Source organism: Pyrgilauda ruficollis, unplaced genomic scaffold, assembly GCF_017590135.1.
Source record: "Pyrgilauda ruficollis isolate IOZ18807 unplaced genomic scaffold, ASM1759013v1 scaffold15, whole genome shotgun sequence".
NCBI lineage: Eukaryota > Metazoa > Chordata > Aves > Passeriformes > Passeridae > Pyrgilauda > Pyrgilauda ruficollis.
Window position 1 is genome coordinate 16,804,445 of NW_024513654.1, and position 18,501 is coordinate 16,822,945.

Consider the following 18,501-nt stretch of genomic DNA (forward strand, 5'->3'; position numbering starts at 1 on the left):
AGGCTTCTCTCTCCTTTTGCTTCAAAGCACAGAGGAAACCTCTTACTGTCAACTATTTTCTCATTCATTTTTACGCAGGCTGTTTTGAAATCAACATCTAGTATGGTTGTGCTACTACGACATAACCCTATGCATTTGAGCTGAACACATAGATGGCAGCTTGCTACCAGATTTATTAACTAGCTCTGTCTACAACGATAATAGACTTTTAAGAGACTGTCCTCAAAAATGAACTGGAAATATTAAACATTCAAATGGGCATTTGTGAACTGACAGTTCTTTCTCTTGTGGATTCTTGTGTTAAAACAAAACAATCCCTCCTCCTCCCTCCTTTCTTTAATGACACCATTCAGTTTTATCAAAAAAGCATTTTTAACATAATGGATAAATATCAACCACGGTAGAATGTCTTGGATTACAAGCAAAATCTTTCTTAGGCAGTCACAGAAATATTACTTATGCAACACAGAACAGCATCTTTCCAGTGACCCACTAAAAGGATGTTCTAGACACGGTGTAGAAAAACAGTGCCATTTCCTTCCTTTGGGAAATCCACAACAATCCCCCAAGAAAATTACACCAGGGCACAGTAACCCAGAAGAGGACAGAAGTACAAGAAAGAGCTGGTTTTATACAATTTGTTCTTTGATGATTCAACTGAAATGCTGAAAAAAAAGGGAGATATTTGCCATCCATTATGTCAGTGATAAAACTAACTTCCACCATGAAGACGAGAAGCTGTGTTGCTAAGGGAAACAAATGAAAGGTTAAAATCAGCACAGAGGCCTGCAACTTCTTACACTTCCAAGAAACAAAGAGAGCATGATTCCTTGCAAAGCTGATTTTTTCTGTCTGTATCCCTATTTCTCTCAGGGGCAAGAGGGGTTAAGAATCTTCTGGTTCTTCCTATAAAATGCAAATTTTTTTTGGGAAAATATATCCTACCTAAATTTAGAACACCTAAATTTAGAACATTTAGACTCCATAGCATCTAATAAGGACACTTGTTGATTGAGTGACTGGTCGCAACAATCAATTTCTGTTTCTATCAGACGACAAATTCTTATGCTGTCTTACTTTCTGCAGCTCAAAATATAGGGAACAAAATAAAGACGAGCCAAATTTATTTGACATTTCTGACATACAATTTCACAGTTTATTTGAAGCCTATTAAAGTGCCTATAAAGAATGAAACTTGGTTTTTTGGCCTCAAATCTAGAAAAAATAATTTGAGGCATTAGTTCAAAGGATTCTGACTGTTTTGTACACAAATGTTTAAGTAAGGAAAGGTAAGAAATGGATAGTGAGATTACCTACAGGATGAAGTATGATCGATCAGTATGAACAACTACCATTTAATCTGGCATGCTTCTGTTGTACAATGTTTACATTAAAATATCACATCTAGTTGATTTCACAAGGAAATCTTTGACCTCCCCTATTCTAGATGATTCAGGATGTAACATGCTACAAACAAAAAACAACCCAGGAAAAACAAGCGGAACGTCTGGTTCTATGAGAAGAATTCTGTGAGCTTTAGACTGCTGTTCTACTTGTACAGTTACAACATTTAATTTCTCTTACTTAAGTTTCTAAGATTGACAGTGTTAAGCACATGTTTTATAGCAGCACTGGCTGTAACACAGTCAGCTCACAGGGCTGCTTGACAGTCAGCTGAATTATCCAGAATATCAAAGCTGAGCACGATGTTTTCTGGTTAACATTTTGTCCCCCTGCAGGCCAACAGCTTCATCCCAGTGAAGCTCACAGTCTACCTTGGAGCCTTTCAAATTATTTGCTTTTCCCCTCAGGATGAGCCCCATTGATCTTTGCAGCCTATACAAGATCCTTTTTATATCAACACAGAGCAATAGATGTCTCTGAAGGCTTTTTGCCAGCAGTTCAGAGATGCTAACGGTTCAGAGATGCTAAAAGAGGAAGATACTTCCTACGCTGATTATGTGGAGAGCCCACAGCTTCCATAACGCAATTCCCTGTGTTGTGTGCTGAATGTGACTCATCCAGAGCTGCCTGTAGGAAGTGGTAGGCAGCGGGTTGTGTCTGAGGAGCTGCCTGACTCACAGCACTTCTGAGAGGCATCAGCAGCTGGCCAAGATTGAAAAGGCTGCATTTTTATAATAGGAATTTCTTTGCAACACCAGTAGTCAGCTACTGCACACAAATTGTTCAGGAACTGCACAAGCAAGACAATTTTCTTTCATGGACTGATACTTCTATTTATAATGGAAAGCATGACCAGAAAACATGTTTCCAGGTATTACAATCTAAATGTCCTAATTTTATTAAAATTGTATGCACAAATACTTCCTTTACATGGCAGCAAACTAATTTTCAGAACACAAATTGGATGTGCAACCTTTGGTGCAGAAATAAAATTTCAGGAGTGATGAAACCAGGAAAAAACATTATTCATGTATGTCCAGCAAACAGAGACCAAAAACTTAGTTTTATACAGTATTTTTCAGTGCCTTCATGCACAAGTCACCTTGGCATTCCCTCAGCAGCTGAAGATTTTACAACATCTCTCACCTTGAGCTATACTCTTCCTGATCTTGGTGATTAATTTCCAGGAAAAGCCTTAAGGCCTAACCTTCAGCATGTTTAATGCACATAAAGAAAACCACACAAGAAATGCCTCCACAGTGTCTGCAGAGCAATATCAAGTAATAAAAATGACTGCAGCATTGATCAAAACAATTTTGAAACATAATGCTACAAAATACTCCCCTGCACTTACAGCCATTCAAAATACTGTACACACATCCCCACACAAGGACCCCCAACTATGAAATTGGTACCTACAGAATTATAAAGAGTTTGGGATGAATGCTTCCTGCATTCCTACAGTATCCTGTGATCTATGAAACTCCAGACTTGTAAACACTGGCCTTTGACTCAGTTATCCAAACATTTAGCACTCAGACATGCAATATACCAGCTGCAATGCATTTAGTACATGAGAAAACTCATCTGTTTCAGAGTATATTGCCTGAGCAGCAATTGCCACAACAGCAAACCTGGGCTCCATTCTCCTGGGAATATTCAGTGAAGTTCTGGGTCTATATCCTATTTTCTACAACTTGGTTGTCTAAAGCAAGTCATCAATATATGCTAACTACAGTTTTGGATAGTAATCCACTTAAGCCTGCAACGAGCAGAAACCTCACTTCTGTGCGGACAAAACTTCCTCAAAGCTGGTCTTCACCTGGGGAATGAATGTCCTGGGAAGTACAGGGTCTCCAAGATCTCATATTCTCACTGCTTCCCATTTTCAGTAGAAGGTGGGGGTTTTCCCGCCCATGACTTCTCAGAGCTTTCAGAACCATGTGCATATTAAACACAAATAATTCCAGACCAAGAGGAATTCCCCCAGAAGAGACTTTTTTGCATCCTTCTGAAACCAGGCGGCATGTGCAAGAGCGAGATACATTCCTCAGTGCACTTCAGAAGGACACCTGAGATCCTACAGAGGTCAAAAGGAGGCAGGTACGAAACCAAGTACATGAAGAGAAAAAGCTCATCAGAGAGTTACAGATGCTCAGCAACCACAATTTCTACCGGTTTAGATTCTTTCACTTTCTGTTCCGATGACATCTTTCACATATATAGGGAAATAATTTAAAGCCAGAATATTGCTATCAGTTTGATTTGTCTCAGGCACACGGCAACATCCCGGACTCCCCGCCACGCTGCTCTCGGCGTGGGCGCAGGGGTCAGCAGGTTCAGCGGCCGGGCTCGCTGCTCGCTGCCCGCCGCCCAGCCCCGCTGCCCCCGCGCTGCCCCCGCCGCTCCCGGGCACGCCGCTGGCCCCGCAGCTGCGAGGGGCGAAGGGCGAAGGGAGGGGCCGTGCGTGGGCGGCGGCGGGCGGGGGCAGAGGGCGCTGGGGGCAGCGTGGTCCCTGCGCACCTGGGATGTGTCCCCTCCGCATTCCCCACGGTCCCGGTGTCAGCCCGGCCATCGTTAAGTCAGTCTTTGTCTGCTTGGGTACCGGCGGGGTATGCACACCTCACCTGGACTCTCCTGAATTTGGGCTAACTGAGGGGAAAAAATGCTGGCACGTTGTGGAGGATGCTGTGGGTAAGGAAGAAAACAACGTGGGGCTGTTCTACCTGGGAAGAGGCATGCTGGACAGGAGGGCCTTCCTCTAAAGCAGAGGAGGTGCGCTGGGTTTCTGAGGAGGCGCTGCTCTGGGCTGGCCTAGATCTCTGCTGGAATGTTCAGCCAATGCAGCAGTTACTCACTCCGTGATAAGTTTGGATGACCTTCATGTTGTCTTTTTGCTGAACTTGCTCAGCAGGTATTGATCATATTGATGCCTTTCTGGACCCCAAACCTGAACGTGGAAGTCTAGACATGGTCTAAGATACTTGTATTTAGCTCATCCTGCACCCCCAAACACAGTAATGTAATTTTCCTTCCCTCCTTTCATTGTGTGTGAGGCTGTTCTGGCTGCTTGGCTTCCCAGCCTTGAAGTACCACTCTTGGTGCCAGTGGCTGTGGAGTGAAACAACAGATCTTGGTCCTGACTTCAAGAACAGGAGGGACTAATTTGGGCAAGCAGCAAAAATCCAGTATGTTCAAACACATATCCTTTTATCTTGGATTTGGCTGAGAGAGTTTTGAAATAGAGGCTATAGTCTATGCCATGGAGGGTTTTCAGTGGAATTGTTGAATTAATCCTATCCTGAAGCAGACATGGAAAGGACACTTTCAGTGCTGCAAGGATTTTGTCTGGATAGCTAATGGTTTTCCAAGGGGAAGTGTAAAGGATGGCTATTCCTGTTGTCCAGACCCTGTGCATTCCAGGACTGCATTTCTGATGGATGGCAATAAGAAGATAAAGTTTGTTTGTAGGAAACTTTAGTAAATGGAGATGCTATGAGATGGGTATTTGGAAATTCTCTTCTGTTAGAAAAACTGGCAATCTTTTGTAAAACTCAGTTATGTCAGGGGTGAATTTAGGCTGAACATTAGAGTTATTTAGGTGTTCAGTATTGAAGACACCGCACATGGTGTCCTTTCCCAAGAACTGTTGGTCACTGACCTGAATGTTTCCCTGTAACCTCTTGCAGGGTGTGTCTGTGGCTGGTTCTTCTTGTACAGCATGGGAAGCTGCTCTAGAAAAGTTTGAACTTGATATCCTGGGGCAGCCCTTGGAGGCTGCTTCCAGGATGGGTAAAGTTAATTTCAGACCAGTGTCCACCCAACCAGATTTTGAGGAACTGCTAGATCCACCTTCCTTCACCTCCCTGAAAGGGCTGCGTGTCCCCACTGCTTTCTTCAGCTGGGCAGAGCCATGTGCTCTGGTTCATGGAGAATTAGTTCTAGTTCATGATCAGCCCTGACTCTGCAGCAGGGAGAATGCACCAGTGCTGAGGGTGGAAGGAGTTCAGTGCTGTGATTCTGTTTTCTTTCCTCTCTTCCATTGTATGTTTTGTGCAGTCATGCTGTCAGGTTCATCCCGTGCAGCTTGTCTGAATGCTGGGTGAACTCCATTCCCTGCCTTGCTTGTCATCACAGAAGAAGTTAAAGAAACACAAAAGATTAAAATGGAGATGAGATCTGAACCAAATGACTTAATGCAGGATGGTTATTTGTCGGTGTGGTAAGGGACTATGCACAAGATGTTTTCAAACTTGCCCTTATCAAAGGGTGGTTCAGTTATCTTTCTTCCTGACTGCTTCTTGGGCCATTTCCTAACCTTCCAAATATTTGGAATAAAACATTACCCATTTCAGAGTTTAAACTTCAGGTATTTAAAGACCATATGTGTGTATGAAAGGTGTCTGAGAAGGAAGGTGTCCTTGGAATCTTTACCCACTTGCAAAATAATGTGCCACCCATAAAATAATCTGCCCTGACTCACAAAGCACACTACAAGTCAAGTGATCTGATCAAACCTCAAAAAATAATCAGGTGAGTTATAAATGTTGCAAGAGGAGCAGATCATTTTCAGGTGTTAACTACACATTAAATAAAGCTCCTACAGACCAAATTTTGCCTGTTTCCTTTTTTCCATACAGGATACTTTAGTTCTCCCCAGCAGTCTTCACTGTGCCATACTGAACCATCCCTTAAGTTTATTTTTTACAGCAAGTAGCCTCTGAAAACCAAGGTATGCATTTCCACTTTTTTTTTTTTTTTTTTTTTTTTTTTCCCTTCCCTTTTCATCCCCATTTTAGTGTTTAACTGAAATGCAGACTTTGAGGATTTTTGGGGAAGAGCTCTGTACTCATCCAGTCTAGGACCTGGGTGTGACTCTTAGCCTTTTGGGAATGGCAGGTAAGCTGACACGTTGTTGGACACATCCCTGTATCAGTAGGGGAGGCTGCAAGAATCTGCCGTGTTTGTGAATAGACTCTGACAATTATGACTATTATGTTCAGGTGAAGCTTTACCTAAGACCACCCTCCTTTTTGTAGCATTCAAGGTGCTAATATATGAATTTTTCTATTCTTAGTTTTGCCAGGACCCAAGGATGAGTTCTCAGAAAAATGAATTGCCTTACCTGGTTGTATTTCTTCATGTTTTCCTTACAGCCGTAGTCATAAGCTTGAAATTGGTCTGCATGTTTTATCTGTTAATATTGTAACAAGGACAGATAAAATGAAAATGTTAAGAGACAGAGTGCAGGAGTTGTTTTCTTGCATATGATTGTGAACTCAAGTCTCAGGCAGCAGACAGGATTCCAGGGATACTGAGGAGGGATTGTGGGATGAGTGGTTCACCACCTTTCCCCTTGCTAACATTTTCTCCTGATCTTCAGCCACCACCCTTCTTATGTTTAGTAATTGGAGCCTTGCTACCCTATCTTAATTGGCTCTTTAGTTAGCTGACGTAGCTCTTTGTGGTGCAGGAGCATGTCAAGGCTCTCACTAGCCTGGGACACCTCCTCAAAATCCTCAACTTTTGTGTGCCTGCTTGGTCTGGTCTGGTCTGCTCACAGGAGTGGCAATGATATCAGAGGCTCTGAACTGCATAGCAGAATATTGGGAGCAGAGTGTGGTTACCTTAGCACTAAACTGTTGTCTTCTGTGGTTTGTCTGAAAGGAATATCAAAATAATAAAGGATTAACCTGTCTTACTGATAATGGGTGTTTTGTTTTATTGTTGTTTTTTTTTTTTTTTTTTTTTTTTTTTTTTTATCTAAATGTCTAGGAAACTGAGGATATGATAGAAATCTGCTAGCTCATTTTTGTTTTCTGGCTCTGGGTTCTGGGTTTCTGATACCAGGAAGTTTAGGCAGGGGATGTACAGCAGCACAAATGTATTTTAGGTCTGGTTTAAGTGGCGCAGTTCACTGAGAGTTCACTTAAGTTCACAGCTCACATACAGTTCACTTAAGTTTGCTGTTCACATGGAGTGCTGTGTTTCTGAGCCAATGCCACCTTGCCCTGGTGTGATTTGGAGTTTAGGCAGAACAATCTTAGGTCTGAAAGTGGCATAAGGTACCAGCAGAAGAGGCAGTTCCCCATTTTGCCATTGTGCCAGCAGAAGCATTTGTGCAGTAAACTGGCTTTTGGAGGTAATCAAGGCTGCAATTAACCCTCTGGGAGACAAGCTTTAACCTAGATCAATTCCTTGTCTGGTTTATCCCTGACTGTAAAGTTCTCACTTATCCCACCTGCCAAGTGCCTGGGTTGTGCTTGTGTTCACTTCTGCAGCTTTTTGCACACATCTCCATAAATAAGGACAAAGGCTGGAGGCCATGAGAGGCATGATGTGCCCTGAGGAAATCTCAAAGCCTGGTGCTAAAGGGGAAATTCAGGGAATGATCTGATGGGCCATGGGGAACAGGGCTCCCTCTGTGACAGGTGAGAAGATGTGATGGGCAGATTTCCAGATCTGTCAGCTTTGGACTTCCCTGTTGGTTGTCAGTTGCACAAAAAGCCATAATAAGAGTGTTTATATGTCAGCACAGTATACCTGCTGCCAATGAATAATATTCTGTACTGATGTTCCGGCTGGGTAGTGTCCACTGTATGAATCTGTTCGACTCTGGAGACAAAGCAGAAATGTTATGAAAGAAGAGATCCCGTGCTGTGAAAGAATAAATCTGTGAAGACCCTGAGCAACATACTGCTGCATACCCCATTTTATAGGATATTCTTCAGATATAAAAATGGGAGTTGAGGAAAGATTCACAAATACACTAGTTTACAGTTGGAATGATTACATAGGATTTTATATCTCTGGGATAATCTTTTCAACATTCTCAACATAGAGAAAACATAATTTGAGAAGCATGTATGGCCTTTTTTTCCCCAGTTTGTATGATTTGTATAATGCTTTTAAATAGTGCTGTGCTTAATCAGTAGAGAAAAGTTCTCTACAGTTCTCTTGGGCATAATGAAGCTGCATGTGTGAGAGCTTTCTATGGGTACACTTGTTAAATAGTCTGAGAGATGAAAGGTGACTGGAGAACAGACATGTGAAAGGCCTGTAAGAACAAGAGGTAGCAGCCAGAGTAAAGGAATGCAATCTCTGCTGGGAGAAGAGTGAAGAAACAGCTTTGAGTTTTGGCTGGAAATCTTTCAATGTGTAGCAAACAAAAAGAAACCGTCTCTTATGTTCAGAGGAGTCAGATGTCTTGTTGTTTAGGAAGAAAAATTGTGCAAAAGAGAAAAATATCTTTGTCCAGTTGCCCTTCAAAGCTTCTTCAGATTTACTTGTATGAAGCTTTTATTGGAGGTGCTTACCGTGTTCATATTTTGTATCATGCCCCCGACTAGGTAGCAGAAGATATTGCCACAAACTTTCCCCTGACACGCACAGAACCGTGTTGCAAGTACTTCCATCAGCACATTTTGTTGAAGAGCTCCTTTGCAGCCAAGTAGTAACTGAGGGGAGGAAAAGTGCAAAACTTTTTTTAGTTGTTGCAAGATTATTTCATGCAGAAAACTCCCTCTTCTTTAAGTCACTCTCTCTTCTTTAATAGCCCTTCCTCTTCACAAGAGGCAAGATTGCTGACACTGCTTGCCATCCCACTATCCTTTATAGAGTGTTCTTCCCAAGGGCAGACCACTTGTTCCTCCTTCTCCTGGGGACGAGTGCTGGAGGTCACTGTCCATCTGTTTTTAGTGTACTGATCTCAGTGAGAAAGGAAATTGGCTGCACTGATGTCTGCAGATATAGGAAGTCCCTTTTTGCCCTAATACTTTTTCCTGGCAGGTGCAAACTGTACTGTGAGTACCACTCCTAAGTAAAGAGGGATCAGACAAATGAGACAAATGAGAAGGGTGTAGAGCTGAATGCTCTATAGTCACATCATGGGTGCAGCTTGGACAGAAAGAGGATGTGCTTCTGTGGTTTGACATAAAGTATAGCATGCATGATTTCCTCATTCCTGGCAAATTCTATTAAGTTGACACCTTCTGGTGTTTAAGCTTCCTTTATCACTTTACAAGTAAATACTTTACAAGCATAAATGATCTGCATGTCTGATAAAATTAAGATGTGAAATATCTTACTTGTGGTTTTTAGTAGTGCTTAAGGCTAGATTTAGTAGACTATATTAGATCTATTTTGTTCTGGTATTTGAAAGTTTTCTTCAGAAATAATTTGACTTAAATAAGTCAAAAAGTATGCCTGCTACCTTAAAGAAATTGCAAAAGCCATACCATGTGAAACCTTGCAGTTTCGCTCCTTGGAAAGTTTGAAGTCTGATACACTGAATTCATTTCTAACTGATCACCCCTTAAAAGTTCAGGTTGAGTGAGTCCAGTAGAGACAAATCAGACAATTATGTCTTTCTCTTCAGAAGGAAAAATTACTTACCCTGATCAGTATCTCGGGAAGCCGTGTAATCATTACCAGAGGACTGGTAGAATGTGTGATAGTGGTCACTGGTGCCAAAGCAAAGATTGCTTTAATCTTCTGAGTCAGATCGGGATAAGTAGAAAGTGCTATGTAGCCTGCAAGCTCAGAAAAAGAAGTCAAGTTGATGAAGAGATCTCCACAGATCAAATAAATAATAAAGCAGTAGTCAGCAAATGAGTGAGGCTAGGTTAGCATCCCATTGGCTGTTTTATATTTCTGTGCTGCAGACCTAAAAAGAATGTTTGATTCTTGCTTAAAACTTTTATTTAGAAGATAAAGTTCATTCTAAGGATACAATCTCAGTAGAGCATGTCCTGATACTGCTTTTGTCAGAACTGATAACTTTGTGTTAAGGCCAGTTTTGGTTGAAAAGGTATATTAATTAGATATTTGAAATTCAAATTCTCTCTAAAGTTCCCTAAATTCAAAATAAAAAGTTTCTCATCTTGCAGTCTCTACAAGACTGTACACGTGTATGCTGCCATTCAGCAATACAAAAATTATCTAAATATTAATAAATTTTTCCCTCGTAATTAAGCAAATACTTGCATGAAAGTGAATGCACACATAAAGGAAAAGTATAAGGAAGGCATTGAAGCTAAAAATGGTTTGTCTCTGTTTTCTGAATGTGTTTAAATTTCTCCACTGATGGATTTGACTGGCTGACATAATTAGCTGAAGAAAAAGAAGGTGGTGATTTCTTCTGAACTATTAATTCTGTAAAAAGACTCTTAGAACACACATATGGGAAGAAAGGAAAATAATTTTCTACTTAATACCACTTTCCCCCATTTTCTCCACTGTTTCTGAGTTTGTTTTTGTAAAAGGACAATGGTACACTGTGACATAAACCCCAGAGTCTGCTCACAGACCCTATCTATAAACCATAAACACTAACACTGGTCGTTTGGTACCCAGACAGTTCTAACATTACCTGCAGCTGATCCTTCAGAGTGACCAATATAGTAAACATCCTTCTGTCCAGTTTTATTCATGATGAAGTTCAGCTCTGCTGGGATATCATATTTACCTATCTCATCGAAGCTGTGGGGAGAAACACAAAAAGCTGGCGGACAATGTGACTGTCCCAGTGTGAGTTACTGACTGTCCCTTTTGTTCATTGCAGCAAGCAGGACCCACTGAAGGAGGAGGTTGCACACTGTGTCTGCATGCTGGCTTGAGCTGGGAAGTGGCAGAGGGGAGCAGCTGTGCAGCCTGGCTGCCTGATGCCTTGGGCTCTGTGTGGATGTGGTGCCAGCTTCACCTGACAGCTACAGCCCTTGGGAAACTGAATTCAATCAGTGCTTTCACCTGCATGGGCTACAAGAAATATTTTCTCTCAGATAACATCAGCTGTAGTAGATCAGATTTCTAGGCTGAGCTGAGCACTCTCCTGTCCTTCTGTGTCTGGGACATGGTGTCTGGTGGGAGACTTCAAGGTTACAGATGCCTCCCAGTTTTGGAAGCCTTTTCCCACAGAAACCAGCAAAGGTGACCTGTGTACTTCCAGCTTTGCTTCTCTGTGTTCTGATTCCAGAAGAGCCTGTCCAGCTCTTGCAGCCAATTCCTTCTTATAACCTCCCTGATATGCCCAGGCTGCATCTGTGGAAAAGAGTTTGTCTAGTCTCCTTAAATGTTGCATGTCCCATTTGAAGTCAGATTATATGAAAACATGTCGTGTTTTCATGTAATTTAGAGGGGAATTTTTTTCATATAGCCAGAAGGGGAAAGGTTCTGCATTCTAGTAGCAACTTTCTAATCTTGCTAGTTCCCTGATAGTTGCTTTCTTCAGAAATTCTTTCTCCAAAGAGTACCTGAACTGCCAGAACTCTTTCTGGCAGGGCTTAAGGGTCTTATGTTTTAAAGACCAGGTGTCTCCTCGGCTGTTTCCCAACCAGACATCATAGCCAGCATCTGCAAGGATGAAGCCCAAGCTGTTGTTGGGCAGGTTGGCAATCCAGTGAATAGAATCTGATAAAATACCATGATGTAACAAGACTGCAGGCTTCTTCCCTAAAACAGAAGAGATTTTCTTAAGCTGTAATAGTAATAGGTAATGTGTACTTAAATCTGAGGTGCAGCATTTGGTTTTGCAGGAGCGTTTTTAACCAATATACAGCATTCAGGCCGCATTCTAGCTGAATGACTGGGTACCCTTGCTGAGATGGAAAGGTATGGAACTTTGCATTTGCAAAGGGGAAGGATGGAGAATCCGTGTAAGAGTTGGCTATCAGACTGTCCTTATATCCTATATGTCATACCTGTATTTTGGCTGTTCCTGCCAGAAGGAATTCTGAAAACACCAAGAATGTATCCATCCTCCGTCGGAACTTCATATTCCTCGCTGGGGAATCCATGGTATCTGATAATTTCACTCTTTGGAAAGCCAAAGGAGAGTTTGTTATCATGCATTTACAGTGAAGATATTGGTGCAAGAACTGTTTGGAGGCTGCTTCTGCCCAGGAATGTGAAGCTAGCCAAGAACATGCCAGGGAGATAAATGTGATAGCATATTGCTAGCCTTTCTGTACTGTGTTGTAGTGGTAGGGAGGGACACCAAAAGGGATTCCTGCAGGAAAATAAACCCCAGGTCTCTCTTTTTTGTGGATGATCCTACAGCTGCCATGCTGTAGCCATGGAGGCTGGAGGATGCAAACAGCAGCGAGAGGAGTTGGGATGGGTTTCTGTGAAGTGGTTTGTGTATTCTACTTAATGCTTAATATCACTCAAATTGTAGTAATTGCTGTAGCTGTGGCACTCAAGCACTACACAGACTTTTAAGGGTAGCAGGATGCATTAAAGTCTTCATCAGACCTGCTTTGATTTTGATTCCCTATTTGATTCCCTGTTATGGTGAGTGACTAACCTTTTGGGAGATACTTTATCCTGTTTTGCAAGGCTGACACAGGTCTGTAGTATAATATTCTGCCTTGGAATGTGGTCAAACTACTCAAATAATGTCCTATTTTGCAAGCTATCAGTGGTAGGCTGAGAAGGAGCATCATGTATTTCTGTTGGTGTTGAATTATGCTAAAACAGATCTATTAGCATCCTGATAATGAAACAAAGATCTGGCAAAGATAAACAGCTAAGCCAACCTGGAGACATATTGTTGGTAGTTGATCACTTTATACTTTCAAAGTCCTGTCCACTTTCATATGGTTAAGTTCCCCTAATATATCCCTTCTTGGACTGTGTATAAAGATTTCTCCTTTGGGTTGGGATGCCCCTCAAAGTTACTTCTCAAGGCTGAGTAAAAGAGATTTTGCCCACAGATGTTGGTGTGGGTGAGGGTGAGTTACATCAATCTCTACTTTAATAATTGTTTCTTTTTGCTAGCTTTAGTGCAATTGCTTTGATATAATGCACTGTCCTCTATTATCTTATACCAGTAGTTTTAGCTACTCTACTGTGTGGTAAAGAATTCTGATTAGGTTATTTTTGACTAATCATTGATTATAACAAATCATTCTTTTTTATATAAATATATCTGGTTTGCCATGGTTAGTCCTGCAGGACAAAGTTGTAGAATGTTTTAATCACACCTTTATAATTCCTTAGCCTTCAGCAGTGAGAGTCAGTGACTAAGACTGGATTCAGCTGCACCCAAGCTCCGTTTAGAAATCAAGGGGGTCCCTTCGGCGCCTCACAACTCAATAGAAGGGCTTCTCTAATGAACATTGTCTGAAGCTCCCACTCTCCCCACAGCAAGGTTGTACCTTTTCAGAGAGCAAACATGCAGCAGAATCGCTATCTGATCCACAGTGAGTCCTTTCTTGCCAAAGTGTGGTTAAGCAAGCCGTGGAGGGTGGACCTCCTATTTCAGACTCACAGTACCACCTACTACACTGCTGCCACAGTGAGGAAATCTTTGGTGATTCAGAGCAAGGGCTTTTTGTTTTGAGAATCTGCTGTTTGAAGAAGGGGTACAAGCACCCTTACCACTGTGCTAGGCAAAGAGGCTGCTACAGAAGGGCAGGCCTTGAGACTAGAAGCCAGCCTTTGTTTCCACTGCAAAGAAATTCTTCTCTCTAGTTCAGGCTGTTTGGATAGGAGCATCAAGATTTCCTCTAGGTCTGTGCTGCTGGAGGGACCCCTTTGAAGGGAACTTACTTTAGCCTCCTGATAGGCACTGTTAGACAGTGGTAGTGGTAGTGGGAGAGAAGCTTTAGAAAAGGAAAGAAGGTGACCCAACTTACAACGTTCATGAAACATTCCGGGTTGCGACTCTTCTTGCAGCGGCTTGTGCCAACACCTGCAGTGGAGGCTGCTGTGAATCCTGCTGAAAAGGCAATTCCTTGGGAGCAGAGCAGCACGAGGAGGCACCACATCTTGGGGCTGTGTGGAAGAGCACGTGCTCTTTGTTCATTAGGAAGAGAGTGGTGTGGAATTCCACAGGAGGATCCAAGAGGAGAGTCTCCTGAAGGTTGCTCAAGGTCTGTTCCCCAAGGGCTACCAGAATAAGTACCTGTGTAAAGGAAGGATTGTCTACAGCTTTTCCTGTTTAATATGGACTACAAATGAGTCACAGGCTTCAGGGTGAGAAGGAACCAACCCGGGGGCCTGTGTTTATGTGACATTGATGCTAGTTTGTGATGAGCACCTTCCTTTCTCTCTACATATGGTCTTTTCTATTGTAAATCTCTCTTTCTTGGAGAAAAGGCTGAATCTTCCTGGATTTTAGGCATTGTCTGGTGGTCACAGCAAAGCTTGTCTGAGCAGAAATCATAGTCTGTGTAGTTAATGCCCTGCTTTTTGGTTGTAGCCACCTTTGTAGTTAGCACGGATGGAACAGGTCATAAACCCAGAGTGTTTTATCTGAATCACCATGGGGAAGATCATTAAGGTTTGTAGAGTATAGAAAGGACAGGTAAAATATTTTTTTTTGTTTCCTCTGAATTTCTTGAGGAGGGAGGGAGTGAGTGGGTTGTCAATTATCTTCATTTTTCATTAAATCTATCATGTCCCTTGAGTGACTACAACATTTGGATTATGCCACAATTGGAATATTCTAGATAGATTGATAGATATAATATAAAAATTATATATCATTATATATTATTAGAATATATATACAGTGTAATATTATACTTTTAATTTTGAAATTCAAAGTCATTGTGATCTATCCACTTTGTAGGAGAGCACTCCAATTATTCTGTACAACAGAAATCCTCTTACCTGTGTGCTCTGGAAGCACAGTTTCAGAGTAAATATTCCACTGCTTTCTGCTATTTTATTTAGTTCAAACAAACGTAAAAAACACATTCCTCTTTTTCTGCATGCGGAGCATTGTTTGGAAAAAAATACCTGAAAAGTCCAGCATAAGTCACAGTTTGTACTAAAGATGAATCTGTGCGGTAGCTAAATTATTGCCTTTTTTATGGTGTGCCATTTTCTATGTACTGTACTGAATATGAAAGCTTTGTAAATCAGACATAATGCACCAATCAACTCCAAGGCTTGGCACACAGCTGTCTCATTAATTTCAATGGCCAAGTCATAGAGGCTTTGAACAATAATCTAGTATTTTTATGCAACAAAACAATGCCAAAGAGTGACATTTACCATGGCAAACTGGAAATAACTGAATTATTTTAAAAAGGAAAAAAAAAGGTAGAGGAAGATGCCTGAAAGATACATTCAAAAATGCAATTTCTGGAGGTTTTTAATATTAATGAAAACAAACCTTAAACATTCTAGAAATTCATCAGTGTACTCTTGAGAGAGTCATATGGCTTTCACATACACTATACCTGGGACAGAAAGACACCAGGCTAGCAGGTGTCAGAATCTCTGGGTTAACTTGCATGAAAAAATCAAATGCTTTTGCAGCTATAAGAACAAGGTTTATTTAATCTATGTACATGCTTTCAATGCTGAGATTTCTATGCATCCACAGTGACATTCCTAGGGGAAAAAAGCAAGGAGAAGAAAATGAAACCCTCAGTTACTTAATTTTTCCCATTTGCATGGGCCAAAGTCCTTTTCCTCTCCACCTCTGGCAAACCTGCCCTTTGATGCACAGCAGTCAGGAAGGATGGCAGGCTGGCTGCTCTGAAAACCAGCTGCACAGAACTAGGACAGCACATCTGCTTGGAGACAGGCAAGGGAGAAAGAGAGCACGGATGCACATAAACAAACTTACCTCTCCTTTGGCTCCCCCGCTTGCACCGCCTGCTGCACTCCTGGTCAGTCTCCTGCTGATTCATTGCCAGAAGCCTGTGCCAATAAAAGGAGCAGCAGTAGAGTTCTGTGTGATCTGCATGCATAGGAGAGCATGTTTAAGTGCTGCTTGTTTGCCAGTATTTAAGGAGTGGAGTTATTCTGTGATAAACAGCACCGTTGCATGAATTCTGAAAGACCAAATTGCACCATGGATCTGGTGAGGTAAAGAGGCATCTAACCTGTCATTAGAATACTTAGGAAGAACTTGGTTATTCTTGTTCCCTGTGGCTGTGGCAGATCTTTATCTGTACTGCTACGTGTCTTACTAAGTGCTGTAACTATAACATTTTGGGATAAAATGGAAAAGAATCCATCTTTTCTCAACACTTTCTAGCTGTGAATGTGATCTCTGCTGCTGTGGGTAGTACAAAAGCTGTTTTGGTCCCTGGTTCCACACCAGTTGCTTGTTTTCTGAATTGCTGATTGTTTGGGACAATCCTTCTGTGTTAGATAATCTTAGAATAAAACCAGAAGTGATTTGAAAGGTGTGAACCCCACAACATACAAAAAAGAGTTTTCTCTGAATTACCCTGCTTTTGTAGGGATTCTCAGGAACTGAATTAAGTCTGAAAACATTATGTGAACTTTGAGTCAAGAGAGGGTGCTAACGCTAATTCTTATTATTTCCAAGCCACCTCCATAAGCTCTGTGAACACAATATATTAGAGACCTCTGCCTAACCACTGAATTAATTGAAATCAGCCTGGGGGGCTTGACCCTCACTGAAACTGGCCTGGCTTCTGGATCCTGCAAATTCTTTGAAACGTGGGTGCTAATGATATGCTGCCTTGCCTGGGAAAATGAATGAAGTAAGTACTTGTTAGTAAACAGAACCTGAGAGTCACCACAGAAACACTTCTGCTTTATGAAGTAGGGCACAGTCTGTGGAAAAGCCAAAAAGGTGATTTCTCAATGAAAAACATCACAGTTCAGCAGGTCTGATACCACCACTTAGTGAGAAAGAGTGTTGAAGATTTTCTCTGCTTTATTCCCAGATAACACCATCCTACAATTTTTGTTTTATAGAATTGCAGGTGGGAATAACTTAAACATTTTACCTCTATCACCTTGTGGTGGTATACAGGATGTACGATATATTTCGTGATGTTGTTGATGGGAACCAAATGAAGAGCAAAAGATATGTTAGCCCATATGAAAAGGGAAAAGAGAATGAAAGTAATGCCTATAAGGAGAAAATAAAAACCACAAAACCTAGAAACAGAAACTTCCCAGGATGGGCTGCCCTTCCATAGAGAACCAGGGAAGCTAAGATAGTAAGTATTCTCTTTTAAAATGCTGTGTCAAAATTGAAGTCAGGCCTGGAGCTGTACACAACATGAACTCAGTTTAGTGTTACAAAATACAGGCTCTGGTCCATGCCATGGAGGGGTTTCTTTGGGTTTGTTGGGTCTGTTGAGTCAGTGCTGTCCTGCAGCAGAGGTGCAAGGGACATTGCAAGGATGTTGTACAAGTGGTTAACAGTCTTCTGAGGGAAAGTATAAGGTGTCAGTGTCCCTCTTGTGCAGACATTGCCTGTTCCAGGACTGCATTTCTCAGGAATGTGCATTTGGGAGAACAGTTCTGCACATATGAGTCCAACAAGCCACAGGTTGCCTTCCTGAGAGTAACGTAGCTCATGTGATTTGTGGCAATACAAATTCTAGTGCTTGGAATTTAAAGAGACAAATGATCTTCTGTGACTTTTATTGAATAAGCTGTTCTTAAGCTATTGACAGCTAGTTTGAAAAATCAGTTTACTTTATAATTGCCCTGCTGAAGGCCCTTCTGAAAAATATTTAGTTGCCTTCTGGCTCACATGAAACTTTTGAATGTTGTTGAATTCTGTCAGGAAGTAAGAATCATGTTTCCTACACAGACTGGGTAGGGGATAGTTTGCCCATGCACTGTCTTGGCACCCTCTGGAGAAAAAAACCCCCTTATTTATTAAAAAAAAAAAAAAAAAAAAAAAAGGTTTTTCAGGATTCTAATCTTCATTTACAAACATGGCAAAGGGCACTGAAGCAATTGGTTAGTCAGAAGTGAACTTGTGACTATATGCATTTGCATGATTTTCATATCTCATCATGGCCGGGCTGCTTGGCTGTTCTTCAGTTGAAGCTCTGACCAAAGTAGTCACTTCAGTGCTTTTCAAGAGGACCTGGGATGTGATGCTTTGGAGAGGATGGATTTTTTTTTCTTTTTTTTTCTTTTTTTTTTGTTAGTTTGTTTTTTAAATACTTTTTCCGATTACCATGCATTTATTTATTTTTGTTAGGAAGAGATGAATTAAACTACTAAGTTGTTTTATGTAGCATCTTGGTGATTCAATATTTCTTTCAACTGGTTGTAGTTTATAAATTCCAACAAGCTGGTCAATAGGTGCAGGAGGATGCGGTGGATATCTTAGGATCTTGATGTGAAGATCTTAATGAAATG

General features: G+C 41.4%; 1 protein-coding gene across 1 annotated transcript; it reads right to left on the minus strand.

Annotated features, from left to right (window-relative positions):
* Window positions 1-4,052: 4,052 nt before the first annotated feature.
* Window positions 4,053-14,174, minus strand: LOC121350124 (lysosomal acid lipase/cholesteryl ester hydrolase-like). The gene is made up of 9 exons (XM_041461160.1): window positions 14,040-14,174; window positions 12,102-12,216; window positions 11,655-11,853; window positions 10,775-10,884; window positions 9,799-9,935; window positions 8,721-8,861; window positions 7,948-8,019; window positions 6,530-6,598; window positions 4,053-4,229 (listed from the first exon to the last, which is right to left on the minus strand). Exons 1-9 carry the CDS (start codon window positions 14,169-14,171, stop codon window positions 4,053-4,055), a joined length of 1,152 nt encoding a protein of 383 aa, XP_041317094.1. The 5' UTR covers window positions 14,172-14,174.
* Between the last annotated feature and the right edge of the window lie 4,327 nt (window positions 14,175-18,501).